This window comes from Larus michahellis, chromosome 21 (assembly GCF_964199755.1).
Source record: "Larus michahellis chromosome 21, bLarMic1.1, whole genome shotgun sequence".
Lineage (NCBI taxonomy): Eukaryota > Metazoa > Chordata > Aves > Charadriiformes > Laridae > Larus > Larus michahellis.
The window spans coordinates 3,828,164-3,847,246 of NC_133916.1; the positions used below are offsets into that span (position 1 = coordinate 3,828,164).

At 58.3% G+C, this 19,083-nt stretch overlaps 1 protein-coding gene across 1 annotated transcript in view; it reads right to left on the minus strand.

Annotated features, from left to right (window-relative positions):
- The window catches only part of ITPR3 (inositol 1,4,5-trisphosphate receptor type 3), a 43,228-nt gene extending 39,317 nt beyond the window's left edge, over nt 1–3,911 (minus strand). The window contains exon 1 of the mRNA XM_074564569.1: nt 3,525–3,911. Within this exon, the coding sequence (XP_074420670.1) occupies nt 3,525–3,613 (89 nt within the window). The 5' untranslated portion in view covers nt 3,614–3,911. The remainder of the gene's footprint in view (nt 1–3,524) is intronic.
- Between the last annotated feature and the right edge of the window lie 15,172 nt (nt 3,912–19,083).

Here is a 19,083-nt window from a genome sequence, read left to right on the forward strand (position 1 = left end):
CGACACCTTTAATTGGCAGCAGCGCAGTCGGGCAGCCCCGCAGAGCCGTTCCCCATCTCCCAGACAGGAGTACCCTCAAAACAAGCCAAGAGGGAAGAACAAACCACCCTCGGGCCCCTGCATCTCACAAACTCCTCCTGGGCACCTTCCATGTCCCCAAAACCACTTGGGGCATCTCCGATACGCCCATCCCGTCCGCCCATCTCCCCGCAGGGACCGTGTCGCTCCTGCGGGCAGCTCTCCCTCTGCCTTCCCATGGGACTTCTTAAGTAACCTCCTCCTTTTGGGCTGCCTTTAGCATTTTTGCTAGTTTGGGTATTCTGGTTCGGCGTTCCCCCACCTAGCCCAGCACTTGAGCGCACAGGATTACTCCCCACCCTTCGGCGGGTTGTTTTTCCTCCTTAAGAGCAAACGCCCACTGCAGAGAGGGTGTGCAGGAGGAAGGCTTTGTGCCCGGGGGCCTTCGCTGGTGCGATTTGGGGGGGACTGGGAGCAGAGGAAGCTCAGCCGGGGGCTGCGGGGCTCCCTCCACCTCTGCCACCAACCCCCTCCATCATCTTCAGCAAGTTTCCTGTACAAAAGGAGGAGGAAAGCGCTTCAAAAAATAAAATATAAAATAAAATAAATTGAGACTTAGTGTTAATAAGGGGCCTGAGTCTGCTTCCTTGCTGCTTTTTTAAGGCATCCCCCTGACCGTGGGACACCAGTGTGAAGAGGGAAGCCCGGTGCTGTGCGAGTGGCTGGTCCAGCCCCCAGGTACCCCCAGGTACCTCCATGCACCCGGGGCTCCAGGGAAAGCTGCTGCTTTCCTGGCAGAGCTGCCAAGAGCCTGGCAAGCTCCTGCAAACGATGGCACCCATCCCTCAGAAGGATGGCAAGAGCTACCAGCCCAGTCCTGGCCAAGACCCATCTCTTCCCATTTTCCCACAGCCCAGGGCAGGGCTTCCACCCTGTCACCGGCGCGGTGGGGCTGCCAGACCCGCTGCTTCTTGGCCAGACACCACCAGTGACAAAGCACTGGGATTAATGGGTTTAAGGCAAAGCAGAAGCTGCAGCAGAGCCAGGCAGGAGGGAGCATCTCCACCGCACACCCCACTTCTTCCCCTGTGCTCTCTTCAGACCCGTTTCCCCTTCCTCAGCCTCTCCGGGCATTTTGGAAATGCAGCTGCAGAGATGCTCGGTGTAAGCGGCTCCAAACTCCGCTGCGCCTCCCACCAGCGCTGCATCCCGAGCAGAGACGGACAGAGCCCCGTGTCCCGCAGCACCACCTGTAAGCACCACCAGGTTGGTATTTAGTTGACATTCACATCTGCATCCCCCAGGACACCCCAGAGATGCCATCAGCGCTCTCGGGAGCAGCTCACTGCCCTGCTGGGACGCTGGCGCCGGGATGTCACAGCACCGGCACATTGGGGTACATCCCTTAACGTGACACTTGTGACCTGGAGACACTCCACATCATCCCACCTAAACAGAGGATCCCACTGCAGACCCTCAGTGATCCCACAGCCCAAACCAGTCCCTCTGGGAGGAAGGATGGAGGGAGCGCTTCCGCCAGGGTGCTCAGCACCCGGCGTGGGGCTGGCAGAGCTGTTTGCCTTGCAAATGAGCTAAATAGGGTCCCAAGCTGTGGCAGGAGGGCTAGGGAGAAGCACTCTCGGTGAGTCACCCAGTCCCTTATCGCAGGAGTGATTTAAGGTGTGGTTGGGTCTCCCAGGTCGCCGGGCACAAGGGAAAACAATTTCAGAGGGCGGGAAACAACCCGGAAAAAGCAGAACGCGGGAAAGTGGGGCTGCCCAGTAAAAGCCGTGCTGGGGCCCAGGAAAAGAGGGTCTCCAAGCAAGCCCTGATTTTCAGATGCTTATAAGTCTAGAGACACACCCTGCAAAAAGGGGGACCTGGGGTCCAGAGCTGCAAAGGGATTGGAGCTCCAAATCATCTAAACATCTCTTAATTCAGCTCCCGGTGAGCCGTTGGGACCTGCTGCGTGGGCTAATAACCGGTGTTGGGTCCCAGCAGAGCCTCCTCTGGACCTGATTTCACAGCCAAGGCTGCAGCCCCGGCCTCGGGACGGCTCTGGCATGGGGAGAGCAGGTCAGCTACCAGGAGACCTCTCCAAAAAGGACCATGGGGATGTCCTCCCACCCATGGGCACAGACGGGCTGCATCCTGCACGTGCAGGACCTGCGCCCCAACACCGTATAATTGCAGGGATAGGGATTTTGTGCCCGGGTCTTGCACCCACGTGCACCCAGCAGCCCATTTCTGAACAGCATCCCGCAGCCGACCAGAGGAAGGCTTCGATGGGCATTAACCCAGAGGCTGCTCGTGCCCAGCGGTGGGTGCGCGAACATGTGTAGGCGAAGGTATGTACGTCTCCGGTTATACATAGGCATGTGGGAGCAAGTGCATTCATCGCAGATTATAGAGCCGGGCAGTTCCTGCCCCAGGAATCCCATCCAAGTCAGCATTCCTGGCTGAGCTCAGCCTCTCCTACAAGCAGCATGGGGCAGGCATGCTGGCGCAGACCCATATCCACCCGCCGGGGGCTGTGGGCAAGTTTTGGGTCCCTGCTTCGGGGTAAGGAAAAAACCCACCCGTGCTCGGGGGCATCGGGCAGCCTCGCCAGAGCCCTCCCGGTGCCACAGGGGAAACGCACTGCTGGCAGGAACAAGCAGCCAGCGGATGGAGAAGGGCATCTCTGAAAGTCTTAGAATCATAGAATGGTTTGGGTTGGAAGGGACCTTAAAGATCATCTTGTTCCAACCCCCTGCCCTGGGCAGGGACACCTGGCTTTGGCCTGGCTTCATCCGGGTGCTGCTTTAGCACCGTTGGCTTGGACAGAAACAGCAGGGACAAGGGACAGGTCCCCAGTCTCTCCGCTCATCTCCCCAGGTCGGGCCGTGAGATCCCCTCGCCCGTGCTGACGCGTCCAGGGGGCTGCAAGGAGTCGGCTCAGCCTGGACCTGGCAGTGCCCTGCTCCCCCCAGCCCTGAGCAGCGCTTGGTGACCACGGGCACCCACGTGTTGGTGGCCCTGCAGTGATTCCCGCTGACCACCGGGCGTGTGGGACCCTGAGAGGGCACAGCGAGAGCCACCACTGCCTGCTCCGGGGGACGGCAGCCTCCAGCCACACCGGGCAGGGCTGGAAGCACTTACTCACCCCAGGAGGGTGAGCCATCCCGCTCAGCCACACACACAACCCCTTCCTAATCCCACCAACCCCTCTGGCTGCTTAAGCCCATTTCGTCTCCCCCAGCCCCAAATGGGAAGGAAACAGTTTTTGGCCATGGCTGCCGGAGAGGGTGTGCTGCAGGGTCCCTCCAGGGCCCCATCCTGCCCCCGGCAGCGACTGCAGGCACCCAGCCTCCCCTCCCCAGCACCTGCGCCCGTCCCTGCTGCAGCACCCGGACTTTCCAGCCCCGTTTCCCACCGGGATCGGTCTCAACACCACTCCCCTGTCCCGTCCCGGCTGCCCCCGGACCAGGCTGGCTGGTGAGCAGCCAGGGGAGCATCTCACTCACCCCAAAGTGCTGATGAAGCCATTGACGGAGCCCTCGGCGTACAGGGAGACGATGTCCCCGATGTGCAGGAAACTTGACATCTCATTCATGGTTGCCCTCGACCCGGCGCGGCCCCGTTCCTTCCTCAAATCACCTTCTCGTGTCGAAATCCACCATGGGGCGAGGAGAGTTTGGGGGACCCCCTTCTCCGGGGGGATGGTTTGAGCCCAACCCGGCTCCGGCTGGATCCCTGCGAGCAGCAACCGGGAGCGGGCGGGCAGCGAGAGCCCCAGGCACAACTTTTACATGTGCTGAGCAGGAAGGGAGCCAGGGAGGAGGAGGAGAAGGAGGAGGAGGAGGAGAAGGGGGGGGGGGGGAATGAAGCTCAATTAGAGGTTTTGCATGAGATCTGTCCGTCTGTCCGTGTCTCCGTCTCGGCACAGCTTTCTACCTGCAGCCAATGGAGAGCGATCAGGAAGTCCTGCTCGAAAAAGCATGCAAATATTTTTGGCCTGGGAGGAGAACCGGAGCTGCCTGGGGAGGGGAAGGGAACGAGAAGGGGAGGGGGGGGGGGGGGATGCCCAAAAAGAAGCCCCACCCCCCCGCTCCCCGCCTCCCGCCTCGGGGGGATCCACCGCCCGCACCCGCGGGTCCCGGGGCCGCGCACCCCGTTGCCCCCGAGCGGACCCGCGGGTGGGGACACCGGATCCGCCCCCCCCCCCCCCCAAAACTGCCACCGCCCCCGGGGGGTCCCCCCGTCTCACCCTCCCACGGCCAGGCACCATCCCGGGGTGCTCGGCGCCTGCGCTCCGGGACGGAGCCCCCTAGCCGGTCCCCTCGGGGTCTCCCCCAACTTGCCCTCCTCCATTGGGAGGACACTTTTTGGGGAGCGATATGGGGTGGCGGGCTGTTCGCCCTGCACAGCGGGCCAGCAGCCAGGGGCTACACAGCCGCGCTCGGCCTCCCATCAGCTGAAGCGAGTGGCCGATGCAGCTGGGATGCGCCCGCTGCCCCAGCCCCCTGTGCCCTCCCGTAAGTGGGCGAGGGAAACTGAGGCACCCAGCTCCCACAACCAGCCTCTGCCCGCCCCCCCCCGCCCCCAAAGCCCCTCTCCTGCCACCCCAAGGCCCCCCAGCCCAGGTCCTGCTCTCGCCATTTGCTTCATCCCCCTCCTCGCTTTGCAAGCGGGACCAGACAGCAGGAGCCGCAGCTCCCTGCCCGTCCCCATTCCTGCGTCCCAAGACCTGACAGCCCAAGACTTCCACACCCTTTGGCCAGCGCTTCCCCCAGCCCGGGGCAAGCACGGGGATCCGGGGCAAGCACAGGGATCCTGCACCGCCCGGAGCAGGGAAAGCCCCGGCCGAGGACAAAGCAGATCTCGCTGGATTTTTCTGCCCCAGGCGAGCACTTGCGGCTTCCTGAAGCCCAGCTGCCTCCTGCCAGCCTGCCGCTCCCGAGCTGGTTCAGTTCATCCCCGCTTCGCCTCTCGCCACCTCTGTCCCCCTCCTGCCCCCACAGCATCGTCCAAACTCTCCCCCAGTTTGATGCACAAGCTTTCCCCCTGCACCCCCAAAACCAGGGCGATGCTCCAGCCGCTCTCCCCAGCCCCGTCCAGCTTGACGGTGCCGTAGGGTTCAGCCAGCGCCCAACACGGCTGCACCCAACCCACCCATCACCACCGGGAGCTGTGAGGAGTCCCCCCCACTGCAGCCCTCCCGGTCCCTGCAGCCCACAAGGAGCCTTTCCGCAGCCAACCCAACACCGCAGGGCTGGGCAAGCAGCTCCGGGCTCCCGATATAACACCGGTGGAAAAGGACCACGTCCTCAGGGCATCTTCTGGACAGCACAAGTGCCCTAGTTCCACACTTTAATTAAAACTTGCCTGCTGTAAAAACAATATCAGAAAGGGAGGAAAAAAAAAAAAAAAGCATGATGCTTTTCTCATTTATTTCCCTCCTGTCCTCTTTTCTCACAAACAAACACACAGGTTTCAGGAATATAAACCTTGCCCTAAATAGTGAAATATTTTTTTTTCCACTAGGAAACGGACAGGTCCCCTGGCAGAAGAAAGGGAAAAAAATTAGTGCAATTCCTCCGGGGGAGATGCGAATTCAGGTCCATCAGGATTAGCTGCGTTTTCAGCACAGGACAAATTTAGAAGCCTTTATCTCAGGGCAACAGAGGGGGAAAAGAGAAGATCATAAGAAAAAAAAACTCGGTGCTGTTAAAAGCAAATGAAGGTTTCACAACAGGAGCTCAAAGAAAGCCCCCAAGGAATCAAAGACCAAAACTTTGTGCACTGATCAGCCACTTTGATGAAAGGCACAAGCAGCATCTCAGCCACGGGGCACCACGGCGTGCCCATGCCAGTGTCCACACCAGTCCCACCAGCCTCGCTGGGCACAGCTGGGCCAGGCGCCACCTCTCCCAGCCTGGCCCAAGCCAGGCTCCCCATGAACCCGTCCTCCCTCGTCCCCCAGGGACGGCTCGTGTTTGCAGAGCGCCAAGCAGTAAAATCATTTGAAAGCGCGAAAAAACCACATCGCACTAAACAAACAGGCGTCTGGCCTGGTTTCTCCCACCCACGAGAACGGGGAGCGGCGAGACGGAGCCTCTCGACGTCTCCTTCCCACCCCATGGCAGGAGGCAGCCCTCTCCCTGCACTCGGGGTGGTGGACGCCGTCTGCAGCCTGTGCTCGGGGCTGAACGTCCCAGCTCAGCTCCATCAAGGATGGGGAACCCAAAAGGTCTCAGGGGTGCACCCCTGCCTACCCTGCACCTTGGGGATGGTGACGCTACATCTCCAGGTCTCCAAATCCCCCTTGGACGGAGCTGGGGTGGATGAAACCTTCCCCATTCTCCAGCCCTGGGAGGGCAACGCGCAGCTCCAGCTCCCTGTCTGTGACAGCTCTGTCCCTGTGGTGGGCACAAATAGGGACCCCCGGCATCTGCCACCCAGGGTTTGCCAGCACACAGTCAGCAGCACAGACAGGTGGCTTCTAGGAGAAAAAAATGCATTTCTCCCATGTCTCATTCGCTCTCAGCTGCGCTCAACATAGCTATGAGCCGTCACGCTGCCCACCCTGCATGTCCTGACTCTGCACAGCGGCTCTGGGCTGCTCCCATCCCACAGGGACATTTTGTGCACGGGCTCAAACCCAAAAATACTGCGGGAGCTGCAAACGGGCTGCAGGTGAGCGAGCAACCATGGCCATGGGGATGCTCATGGGCACGTGCAGCAGGGCGGCCACCTCGCTGGGCCTACACTCGCTCCCCCAGGCCCCGGGGAGATAGAGGAGTTAAAAATAAGAGCGTTTCCTTCCTTACCCCCTGCTTTAAGCCACGTGATAAATAAAAACTGGGAGTTTCTGCCTCCTGGAGAGGAAGCGGCTGTGGAGAGGCAGCCGGTGAGTCAGTCCAGCAGCAGCCATCCCCATCCCTAAGGCGCAGCCTGCATCTCTGGCGGGTCGGAGTCACATTCCTTTCACATGTTGAAATTGCTCCTTTTCAGGCAACCACTGGAAATGCAGGGCCACCTCCCTCCCCCCGGGCCCCCAGCCCCATCCACAGGATGCTCCTTTGGCAAAAGCTCCCCTCTACCTGCACGCCCTTCCCACGACAGCCCGTGGCAGCGAGCCCTCCCCGATGTGGGATGGTGTTGGCTTCCCAACCATGCCACAACCCTCCGACAGATCAGATGGAATCGTAGCCCCCCAGGGCGGGACAGGAGCCCAACTGGAGCTCAGCTTTGTCCAGATGCTTTGGGAGCAAATCTATCGCTGATGGAGGGGCTGATGAGCAGGGATGCTGGCTGGGGAGGCAGATGGGTTAGTGGTACCCGAGCAGCATCCCTGCGCTCTGCCAGGTCCCCATCTGGTTTTTGCATGGGTCTCCTCGAGCATCCAAAGTCAAGGCCGGGAACTCAAGGGTGAAGCCACTTGGAAGAAGAAAGTGAAAAATAACTGTAGCCGCCTTTGTTTGAGGAGGAGGAAGGGAGACACTCGGTCCCTTGTGCGCGAGAAGAGCGGGGAGCAGCAAGGCTCTGCTGACAGATGCACATAAGAGGGGGATTCTTCAGCCAGGAGGCGAGTCTGCCCCTCGTCTCGCTGGCTCTGGCTGCGCCCTGACCCTGCTGCTGCCCACGGATGCAACACAAAGGCTGTCCGGGCTCTGTATGGCGCCTTTCACGCTGCTGCACCATCCTCCCCCTCCAGCCACCCCACAGAGAGCAGTGGAGTTGGGCCAGGACCGACTCCAGGCTACAGCTATCAAGAGAAAAAAAAAAAAAAAAAAAAAGGGAGGTGGTTTCAACCTTGTTTCTCATTTTGGGTGAGGATTTCAGAGCCCAGAGTGAAAAAAATCATTCCTTGCGTGCAGAAGGTGCTATGTGCATCCCCAGTGAGCAGCGTTAGACCCTGAATCTGCTTTGCTTGAGCTGCAAACCCAAACTACAAACCTGCCCTCCTGCAGCCCTTTGAAAGGTGACCCAAGGTCTGCCAGGGCAGGGCTGAAACCCCCTCGGGCGACTTCATTAACCGGCAGAGATGAGGGCCAGATCCCTCCTGCCTGTCCCATCTGTGCCTCCGCTCCCGCCTGGCCGTCTCCGGCTGTGGCTGTGCGAACGGTCTCCCGGGAACAGCCACGCTCCCCCAAAATAGCTCTCAGACTGGATGACTTTGGCCCACATCCTCAAAGGTATTGAGGCTCTGGGTTACCTCGGAGAACCTCAACCTCCGAACCCGCAGGGGTGGCAGAAGATGGGAAGGAGAAGATGCCAGTGCAGACGTGGTCCTGCTCCGACTGACCCCCACCACGCGCGGGAGGATGCCCACGTGCTGGTCTCACCCCGACAAGACAGAAGAAGAGGATGCCATAGGAAAATAGGGCAAAATAGAGCAATTCCTCCAGTCTCATGCTTGCTCCTTGTCCACACGTCCAATTCCGTGGGTGGGCGCATCCCGCCCCGAGGATGGTCAGGGTGAGCAGCGGGAGCCGAGAGGAGGGGAAGGACCCCCCGCTCCCCTCCCTGAGAAGGGTTAAGCGACGCTTGCATCGAAGACACTTTGTACTTGGATTTAAAAATACAGCCAATGCCCCGGTGGCTCAGCTCCGTGCAAGTTGCAGGTATATTTCCACACTTGAGCCAATAACCTTCCCCGAGGGAAATTTAGGCTTTTTATGATTAAAAGGGGAAAAAATAATAGTGGGGAATTAAATATAGTACAGAACAAGAGAACAATTAGCAGTTGCTGTTAGCGACACCGGGCCAAGTTTGGGACAAACGCCATGGTTGTCTGGAGAGCAGCAGGGCTGGGGACAGCCACCGGGTGACACGGGAATCGGCCGGGTGCTCGGGGCAGGGAGGGACTCTCGGTCCTTGGCAGATGGCCCTCGGGAGCCCGGACCCGGCACGACCCCGACCCCTGCGAGGAGCCTGCCGGCACCGGCCACACCTCATGGGCATGATTTTATTTTTATTTTTTTTTCTACCTTCACTTTATCAAAAGCAAATGGAAGCGTTTGCACAGGCTTGTAGCTTCCCTAATAAGCAAACACGGGTTAATTGTGGGGTGGAGCAGGGGCTGGGGTTGCCAGCCAGGATGGCAGCTGGCAGCAGGGACAAAACGGGCGAGGGATGAGCCCCATTCCCCGTCCTTTCTGGTGCATTACGACAAATTTTGCATTGCACAACCCTCCTCATCTCGGCTGGCCATCCGCTGCCCCGCATCTCGCTCATCGCCTGCCTGCAGCTGCCACGCGAACTCCTCCAGTTGCACAACCGTTTTGCTCCAAATCAGCTGATTTGTTGCCCACTGCGGTCATGGCCATGTGAGAGCATCACCGACGCCTTTGCTGCCTCCTCGCCACGGGCACACGCTGATTTACAGCCCCAGCAAAACCTCCTGTTCTTTCCCCCAGCCCTCCTCGCTCCGGCACATCAGGGCAGGGACCCAGCCTGGGCTGCATCGCACGGTCCCCCATCGACGGGCAGATTTCCAAGAGCAGCCCGCAGCTCCAGAGCAACGCTGAGCCCTGCTGCAATCCCATCCCACCAGCGTGTCTCGGCCCCTGAAGAAATCCAGAGGGATCCACCGCAAACCGGGCTGCAGCACAGAGGAGCCGGCGGCACAGCCTCTCCTTTCAATAGCTCTTGTGGAGATGGACTGCCGCGCCAAGCAGCATTTCCTCTGCCTCCGAGTGGACCACGCAGGCCCTCTTGCCTGGCTCGCGGTCAACACGCAGCGATGAATGAACAACACATCTTATCGGAGAGCGGACGGGAAACGCTCTACAGCCCGGGACGGGCACCGTGCCCACCTCCGCGCGCTGCCGGCGGCAGGATGGGCTCCGGCTCCATCCCGCCACCTCCGAGCAGGGGACAGGGATGCTCCGCCGGGCTGGTTTCGAACAACGTGCACTGCTGCACCCAGTCCAGCGCCTCCTGGGGTGGGTCGGGTCTGAAGGGCGCAGGGACACGTGGGAATGTCACGGAGAGGAGAAGGGACAGAGCGCAGAGGAGCTGCCTTCCCACTACAGACCTGTCCTGCCCCAGCCTCCATTTTTCCCTGTAAAGTTTCATATAAAATGGCTGATCTGAGGATCTTCCCTCCTCCCCAACTTTTTGAGACAAGTTAGTGCCAAGCAGCCTAATTACAGTCTTCACTGAGATAACCACATGCTTTCCTGCTGAATGACAGGCTGGGTTACCGTGTGGCTCCGGGCCAGGACCAGCTGCCTCCCTGTCTAGGCCAGGCCACCGCCTCCGTCACACTGGTCACGTCCCCAAGGGATGGGGGTAGGGGACGACAATCAGATGCTGCTCCTCTGGTGCGTGCCGAGAGCGGGAGCGTGCAGGCAGCCCTACGGGCAGGAGCCCGGCCACCGCAGCCCGCGCTTGCCCTCGGTTTCATGGGCTCCATTAATGTGACAATGAAAGGAAACGCGCTGCGAGCGCGGCCGGGCTGCTGCACGCGTGTCACAGCCCCCACATCAAAGGGGATGCTCCGGGCGAGCTGGGGGATGTGGCTGCGCAGGCAGCCATGCACCTGGCAGCAGGGGGGGGGCGATCCCACACCGTGCTGTACCCCCATCCCAGCGCCACAAGCCAGGAGCGCCCCGGGCACAGCCTGCCGTCACCTCGAATCGGGAACCGGCTGCAGCGCAGGACACTGGGAGAGCTTCTGTGCTCACAGCGCAAGGGCTGGCTCTGCCAGGGGGTCCCTGTGCTACTGGGGGGGGTCAGAGCACCCCCACTGCAGGGGGGACATGGGGACACAGGTGCTCGATACAGGGAGGTCCCACGCAGGGCTCAGGGCCCTTCGGCGTGGGGATCCCGGCCGCGGGCACTGTGCGGGGAGGTGAGCGCAGGGAGCGGGGGCTCTGCTCGTGCCCCAACCTGGGGGGCTGCGTACAGGCAGAGCCAAACCCAGCCCAGGGCAGCAGCAAACCCACCGCAGGAGCCCAGGACAGGACCAGCTGCCAAGGCTGGGCATACATGGACACCCCCGGAGGTAGCCAGCACACAATTTACCAGCCCAGGCCACAAAAGACATTTTTGCTCTCATCCCAGGGGAGCTCTTGTGCCCCCTCCCTCCCCCTGCTCTCAGACTAGCAGGGGAGCAGCTTTCCAGGCTCACATCCCTCTTGCATGTGCCCCAAATGCAGCAAATCCCAGTTGCACCAGCTGCTCACCAAAGAGCCCCCCAAAGAGGACTCAGAACAGGACTCGCCATAGTCAGGCAACGCATGCCATCGGCCCCAGAGCTGCATCAGCCCAGGCTGCCAGAAGGAAATCCCTCCTCCAGCCCCATGGGAAATGTCCCCCCTGTGGGTCCCTCCCCTTTAAAGGCCCCCCACCCATCACTGCAATTAAAGGGCCGGGATGGGCTCACCTCCCCACACACACTTGGGTGTTGCTGCACCAACGAATTGGTCTCTCGGTTTCCTCCCACTTAAAATTTGCTCAGCAAAGAGAGAAAGGAAAGATGGGGTGTGCGGCAACGGTGCCCCATCGGACACGTTTCCACCCTCGGGGTGACGGGTGTCCCAGGTGAGGGGCATCCTCGCTCCCAAGCCCATCTCGTGGTGCTGGAGGGCGAGGAGAGGCTGGATTCACAGCCCAGAGGCTGGATTCACACGCCAGCAGCCAGCAGCTTTGCTTTGACAAACCCCCCGCAGCGGGTTCAAAAGCTGCTGGGGAGGAAACAGCCCCAACAGCACCAGGAGGGTTGATAATAACCAGCCTGAGATCTGATTTCAAGGCACCGGCCACATCCAGTTCTGAGAATAACACTTGCTGGGTGTGATGAAGGGAGCGCCGGGCTCGGCTTGGGCAGGAGAAAGTTGGCTCTTCCGCTGCTTCCAGCCCGGCATGGCCGCGTGCGTGGGTCCGGCCCCAGCTCCCGCAGCAGGATACGTGCAGAAGTGACGCTGGAAGACCCGGACATCCTCTGGTCCCGGAGATCGGCGCTCACCTCCTCGGGATGAGTCACGCTGCTGTGCCAGGGCGGTGCGTTAGGCAGCTTCCACCAGCACAGAGGAATGCATTGAACAAAGACCCAAAATCCCTGTTTGTTGTAGAGGGAAGAGTTAGTCATGCTTGTGCTCCTCGCTGCTGAGTCACCCAGCAGCCACGGAGCCTTGGGATAAGGGACTGGAGAGGGTGGGAGTGACTGTTTACTGACTTTACATGTAAATCAATCAGGAGGTTGTGACCACGCCGTAAACCAAGACAGTCACAAGCTGAGAGGGAAGAGGAATCGTTAGGCAGAGTTTACAGCTGTTAAAGAAAAGAAAAAAGGAACCGCAGAGGTATTTTTTTTGCAGGACCAGAGCTGGCTTTAAAAATTATAGGTAACATTATATTACATTTTATATACCACCAGCAGACCCGAAAGCTCTTTTATATGCTGCAGCAGACGCGGCTCCTTCCTGCCTGATTCAGAGCAGCAGCTGGGCCATGGTTTCTGAAGGCATCAGCATCTCGGCTGGGGAAAGGCAGCTGCGACTGGGCAGCTGATGGCTCGAAAACCCATCGTCCCCGGAGCAACGCTACTTCGGTGCGGCTAACGAGGCAGGATGCCGTCGCCTCGTTGGACCTTTAAACTGGGACACAAAGCACGTTCGTGCTGGTAAAGCGGAGTTTTCTTTATCATGGATACCAGCTCAACATCTAGCATTTAATTTTAACACCAAAGGCTCGAGTCTCCAATGACTAACGTTTCCTTTGATCGAAATCAAGGCTCTGGCGAGCAAAATGCCGCAACGCTGCTGGGAGGGAGCGTGAGCAGCACGCAGCGCCCGGCCCCGTGCAGGACACGCTTGCTGGAAATGCTGCCTTGGATTTCTGCGGTGGGGTCGGGCCATCCGTTGTCGTTCCTCGTCCTGGCTTGGAGCATCTCTGGGCTCTGCCAGCAGCGTGACAGGCTTTTCCCAGGTCTCTGCTGCTTCGTCCCATTGCAGGAGCCCAAGGCATCCCTCCGGGAGGGCTATGGATGGGTGCAAACAGAAAATAGGGGTATCTCTAGCCTACGTCCACAAGGGGATTCGAATCATTCCTGACAGTAAAGCAGGAATTCTCCCTGCTCGTAAAAGTAGCCCTTGCTCCCGTTGCGGACGAGGCAGGAGAACCGCTCAGCCCGTGACATGAGAATTTCCTACCCACGGCTGTCTCGGCTGCTGGCCTCCGGAGCTTGAATCATTTCTCTCATTCGACACAGAAGTCGGAGGATTTCCTTGAAAATAGAGTCTTTGTTTGGTGAATATTTCTCCCGTCTGCTCTGGGGCTGTAAGCGCCCTTTGTTGATTAAATGACAATCTCTTTCTCAGCCGGCGCGATACCATCAGCAGAAGAGGGAGGACTTTTGAGGCCCGTCTGAATTGCCAGGGAAGGGTCCGTGCCTGTGCAGACGCCCTGCGCGGAGGAAGTGCTGTGGGTGTTAGAGAAACCGGTTTGTTTTTTTAAAAAAAAAATACCAGGCTACATCCTTAGCGGTTTCAAATTTGGGGCACAGGTTGTAGAGCTGTTCTGTGATTTTAGAGCACCTGAAATAATGGGATCTCAGGCTGGAGGCGATCTCCTAGAACCTCCCAGCCACCATCATAATACAAATGGGTCGTAATAAAAAATAAATTAGTGTGAGTCCACAGAAGCCAGCGGAGCTCTATCCCTTTCACAGGCTGAGGATCCAGATGAATATTTCATTTAAAATATTCTATTACATTGGCTCCTATCATTGCAATATCTGAGTGTCTCACATTTGTAATGCAACTCTACAACAGCTTTGTGAGACCTGGAAATCTCTGACTGAAAATGATTTTCAGGAACTGGCCATTTAGTCCGTGTCGGTGCGGCATCTTGCACAAAGCAGCCCACGAGCGGGGCTTCGTGGCGCTGCTGAAGATGCAGAAGCAGCAGAACAAGACCACGCATCTCAGGCCAAGGTTGAAGCGAAGCACGGGGCGACGCAAGAAAGTGGATTGTGCCTCCCAGTGCCAGCTCCATCCATCTCCGCAGCTGGGACAGCCGCAGCAGTTCGAGCACTCCAGCGCCGGAGCGTCATCTTCTATCGGGACATGGGAAGGCAACGAGGTTTGCGGAGGCTTTTCTGTCTCGCAGGGTTGGTGAGCAGCCTGGCTTGCTCTAGCACCGCACCAGTGTTTGTAAACAGCCTTCTTAAAATACATCGAGCAGGATGTGGGAGCATCACGTGAACGCGCAGCTTCTTGTCAAGGCAACGGGCCCGACTCTGCCCTCGAAGGGCAGAGCAGAATAACTCACCCAGCTCATTTCCACCAGCCTGCCCCGGGCATCGCCAAGGACAGCTCGGCGTAGGCGTCTCCGCTTCCCACCTACACAGTGGGAACAGCACGGGGACAAGGACCGCGCTGACCAGGGATGCTTGGATGCTGTGGAAACGACTTGCTGCCTCTGCCAGACCTAATTTAGCAGACGACACCAGCTGCTTCCCAAAGAGGTGCACATAACCCTGAAACAAGCTGCTACGAAATGACTCAGCCAAGGCAAACCCTTCCTCCCAACACCTCCTCGTGCTGGTGTTTGACATATGACCTGGCAGAGGGAGATTGCTAATAATACCTACATCTTATATAGCACTTTTCTTCGGGAAATCTCAGAGGTTTTACACAGAAGTCAAGTCTATTTGGAGCTCAAGGCTTCTAAGGATGTGTCAAGGACAGAGAGTTTTGGTACCTGGGAAGGCAACATGGGAAGGGTCTATTGCCAGGACAGATCTACTAAACCAATCTCGCAAGAAAGTAATGATGGCTGTGGTTAATTTGCCATTGTTAGGGGCCAGAGTAAACACCCCAGAGGTGATCAGGGAGCTCATCTCTTTCACAGCCATGGTTTCAGGGTTAGCCAGCAGAGTTTAGGTGCTACAGCCCCATTTTGTGATGTGCGCCAGAGCGCGGCAGAAGCACGAGACGGCTGTGAGAGCAGCTCATGGCGTGCCAGGCCGGGAGCCCTGTTCTATCACGGGATGACCAAGCTCTGGCACTGCAGCCAAAGCAGGTGCCTGACCCTGGGGCAAGTCCGGGGAGGGAACCAGCGAGGCCTGACGCGCTGGGGACCGCTCAGAAATAGCCCTGAGCTGCGCAGAGGAACGCCTGGGGAGAGCTGGTGCGTACACTGCAGGCTTTGTCTCGGGCAGGTCGGCTGGGTGTGTGCTTCCTGGCATACAATTCCCAGATTAGCAGGAGCCGTGCTGCCAGCAGCTCCTCCAGCCCGGCCGTGAATGAGCCGCTGGGGCTGGGAACCGCTGCCGAGGTCAGTGGTTCAAGTGCCCGGTGCTGCCCAGCAGCTCAGGGCAGAGGCAGGGGATGGGACGAGGCGAGGATACGGGGATGGGGCACCTCCTCCCACGCACCCGAGGGAAAATGAAGGGGCAGGGGGCACTTCTCCACCCCACGGGCACAGGATCCTCTGGCCCCTCTCTGATACCTTTGTAAGAGGTTGGCTTTGCCTTTCAGGGGATGGAGAACGCCACTGGCCAAACCAATCTCTCCACTCCTTTCGCAGCGGGTGGGGAACAGAGGCAGAGACCTATCTCTTCTTACGCCAAAATTAATAAATAAAAACCTTAAAAGCCACAGAGAATAACTAATGTGGAGAATATGAAAAAGCAGGAGGGTGGAAGGGTTGGGAAAGGAGAAAAAGTAATTCAAGACAGAACAGTTTAATAAGGGAAAGTGAATAATCAGAGGGAGAAGTGAGAACAATTTATTCACACTAAATGCTTAATCTAAAAAAAAAAAAATAAATTATTCAAACCAAAGCCAGGCTGTGCCAGCCAGGGGAGTGAGACTCATGGGTCTTTCCCAAGCAATAGGAAAGGAGAAAGCAAAAAGGGAAACATGGTATATTCATTAAAGGGAAACGTGGGGGAGAGAAGAGGGCAAAGCTGGAGCCGAGGACCTCCTTAGGACAGGACTAAGCCTGGCGGGTACCAGGACGGGGGCCAGAGAAGAAGAGTCACTCTCTCCTCCGGGAGGGCTGCCCATGCAGGGTGGTCCATCAGGGGCTGCTCCCGACTTTTCCCTGGAGCTGGATCTAGGGAGGGAAAAGGATGGACCTCAGGGACTGAAGAGGCCAACACAGAGTGGCAGTGCCTCCCACCAGCCCTGCCACCCTCTCCCACCGTCTGACGGGGCTCTCGGTGCTGTCCCAGGCCAAATAATGGGCTCTTCCCCTCTGTCACCTGCAGCCACTGGGCAGCGTGGGGCTCTGGGCACCTCCAGCACATCTCACCACGAGAGCTGGACCCATGCCGGCACGTTGCAACCATCAGCATGAAGCAAGGTGGCTCCAACACCCCACTGGCACCCGGCTGCTTGCACCCGTCCAGCCTCCAGTCCCGTTTACAGCCTCAGAGAAGCCGGACACCAGCAATTCCCCACCGAGTGCGGCTCCGGGAGCCACGCCAGGAATGCCCCTGCCTTTATCCGCCCGTGCAGACCGTGCTTATGAATCGGCGTCTGTTTGCAGACACCCCCTCAGAGGCTGAAAGGAGCCACTGTGCCGGGAACAGACCATGGCAGATGGGTTCAGATGGAGAAGCATCCCTGTTAAACCCCGGGTGCTTCCCTAAATGCTCAAAGTCTGCGCCTGCCCACACACTGCAGAGGGAGGCGGCTGCAGAGAAAGCCGAGCACGGAAGAAAGAAATAAAATAACCAAGCTAACAACCCAGTAAAACTCCTGGCCCGCATGGCGTGAGACAAAGAAACCGCCTCCACGCTCCGTTTTCCAAAGCTATTTGGGAGTTTCCCATCCCCCTGCTGCAGCTACTCAAGTCAAGACAACACATCTGGTCTCTGCAGGAGGGAGGAGATGGGGCGCTGTGAGGTGACCCCCACATACCCGGTGGGCAGCGAGGCCAGGCAGCCCCCCAGCACCCCCTCCCCACCTCCCAGGCGCGCTTTTCCTGTGCATGGAGCGAAGGAAGTCGCTTTTTCCTCTCTCCCGGGCTGTCCCTGCCTTCGGGAGGAACGTGCTGCCGTTTGGGTGTCCTCGGCTCGCACCGGTGAGGAGTGAGAACCAGCGCGCGGACCTGCCGTCGCAGAGCCAGGCGTGGAAACTCCCCGCCTTTCCCCCGCACGGGGACAGAGGGTTTCCGTAACCAGTCGTCCAGTACTGCCTGGCGCCCTTGGCAGCCCAGATTTCAGAGACATTTAGAAATATGTCACTCATTCACGAGGTGCTTTGGAGGGGAGGAGTTGGGATGCAACCCCTAGTATGAAAGGGGAAACTGAGGCAGGGAGTGCAGAGCCAGTCTTCTCAAAGGGGAGACTTAAAACTAGGCTAATTTAATAAATAACCTCACTGAAAGGTGCCTTTTTTTTTCCCTAGAAACCACTAGCTCTTCTAAAATGAATTTATAGACCTGACACTATGCAATTTTAAGCGTACTGGCACAAGTGCCCTGCTCGAGGCCCCACAACGACTTAGTGAAGGAGGCAGAAATACAGCTGTGGCCGCAGAGCACCATGGTGGCAGGTGGTGCCGGGAGAGATGTGCCATCCTAGTGCACCGATGGCATTTTTCTCTTCTAGACTGACCTCAGACTTTTCCAGGGGCTCCTCCTCCACCTGCTCCCAGCTGTACCCAGCATCTCCCAAAGCAGCCAAGGGTTCCTCCTGCTCTGTCTTCTGAAAACCTCGGGTAGAGAAAGAAATATGTCAGAGACAGACACCCTGAAGTACTGCAGCAAATTGGAATAACACTCTGAACGTGTCCTCACAGCCAGGAGCTGACCCCAGCCGCTGCCTGCTTGGCCTCTTCATCGCAGACCTGCAAGACCTTTTAAGCAGGTTGTCCCAAGCTTCTTGCCCGCAGAGAGCTCTGCTGCCACGCTTGAGCACTCTCAGTGCTGACGTGCCAAGGATCTGAGTCTTCTCAGGGTGCTCACAGGAGCCCCCTGCTTCAGGACTCACACCCGGGAGTCAAGTGATGGGTTAGCCTTCTTACCCGATGAGGAAAAATCCCCAGGAGATCATGGCGTGCCTCCCCGAGGGAAGAGATGGGAGTTCCGTTATTTTGGAATATTTCAAATCTAATGGGAAAAGTTGGAGGGAATGGTCTGGACAGAACAATTCTGCGCTGGGGACAAAGGTGAAAAGGAGGAAGGTCTGGGAGTCCCTTCTCTCCCCCCTTGCTGGGAGGGATGACACTCAGCCCCCACAGAGATTTATCAGTCCTCCGATACATACACGCAGTCACAGGAACCCCCCCTCTCTTCCCACATTTGTACAGCAGATTATCAGAAGGTGTATTTATAAGTTATTTTGTCCTAAACAGATTATAGCTTGACAGCTCTTCCAATGCCTGAAAAACACAAGCTGGCTTATGCTGGCTTCTCTGGACACAGCAAACAGACGATTTGATTAACATCCAACATGCTCCAATAGCTATTATAGGAACAAGGCCTGGATCTGTTGTGGGTTTTTTTAATCAATTTGATAAATCTGCTGCGTGCGAGAAGCGCTTTGCCTGAAGCCTCGTATTCTCTCTTCCTCCAGAGCCCAGAGACAGCACAGCCGTGATAAACTCAGCGTGGAGACACCCATGGTCTTGGCCCGGCGGCTGTGCTCTGCAGGGAGCTGGGGCATTACAGCTCTGACCTCGGCCCCCGGGCGCTTGGCGCCGACACCATCCTCATCCTCCCACCCTGCCCCACTGGGAAAGGCGCCTTGCCTCCCCCAGCAACCCCAGAGGGAAGCAGGAGGAAACTCTGTGGATAAAACCTGATGAACAACAGGGGGTTTGGCTGTTCCTTTTCACAGTTGCAATTGCTCTCCGTACCGCAGCATCCCTGGAGAGCCATCACACCCCGCTGAGCTGGGTGCTGCGGACCCAGGCGAGCTGGACCAGCTCCCTCCTGCTGGGGACCAGCAGGGTGGCCCAGCTCCAGAGCAGCCTGGGGAGCAGAGAGCAACTTGCCCTTGGTCACATCCTCTGGACAGTTAAGCAATGCTTGGGGGAGCCAGAGTGAGCCATGGGCTCATGGTTGGACTGTGCAACCCACGACCGACAGCGCTGCAGCAGCCTCGGGGCAGGGCTT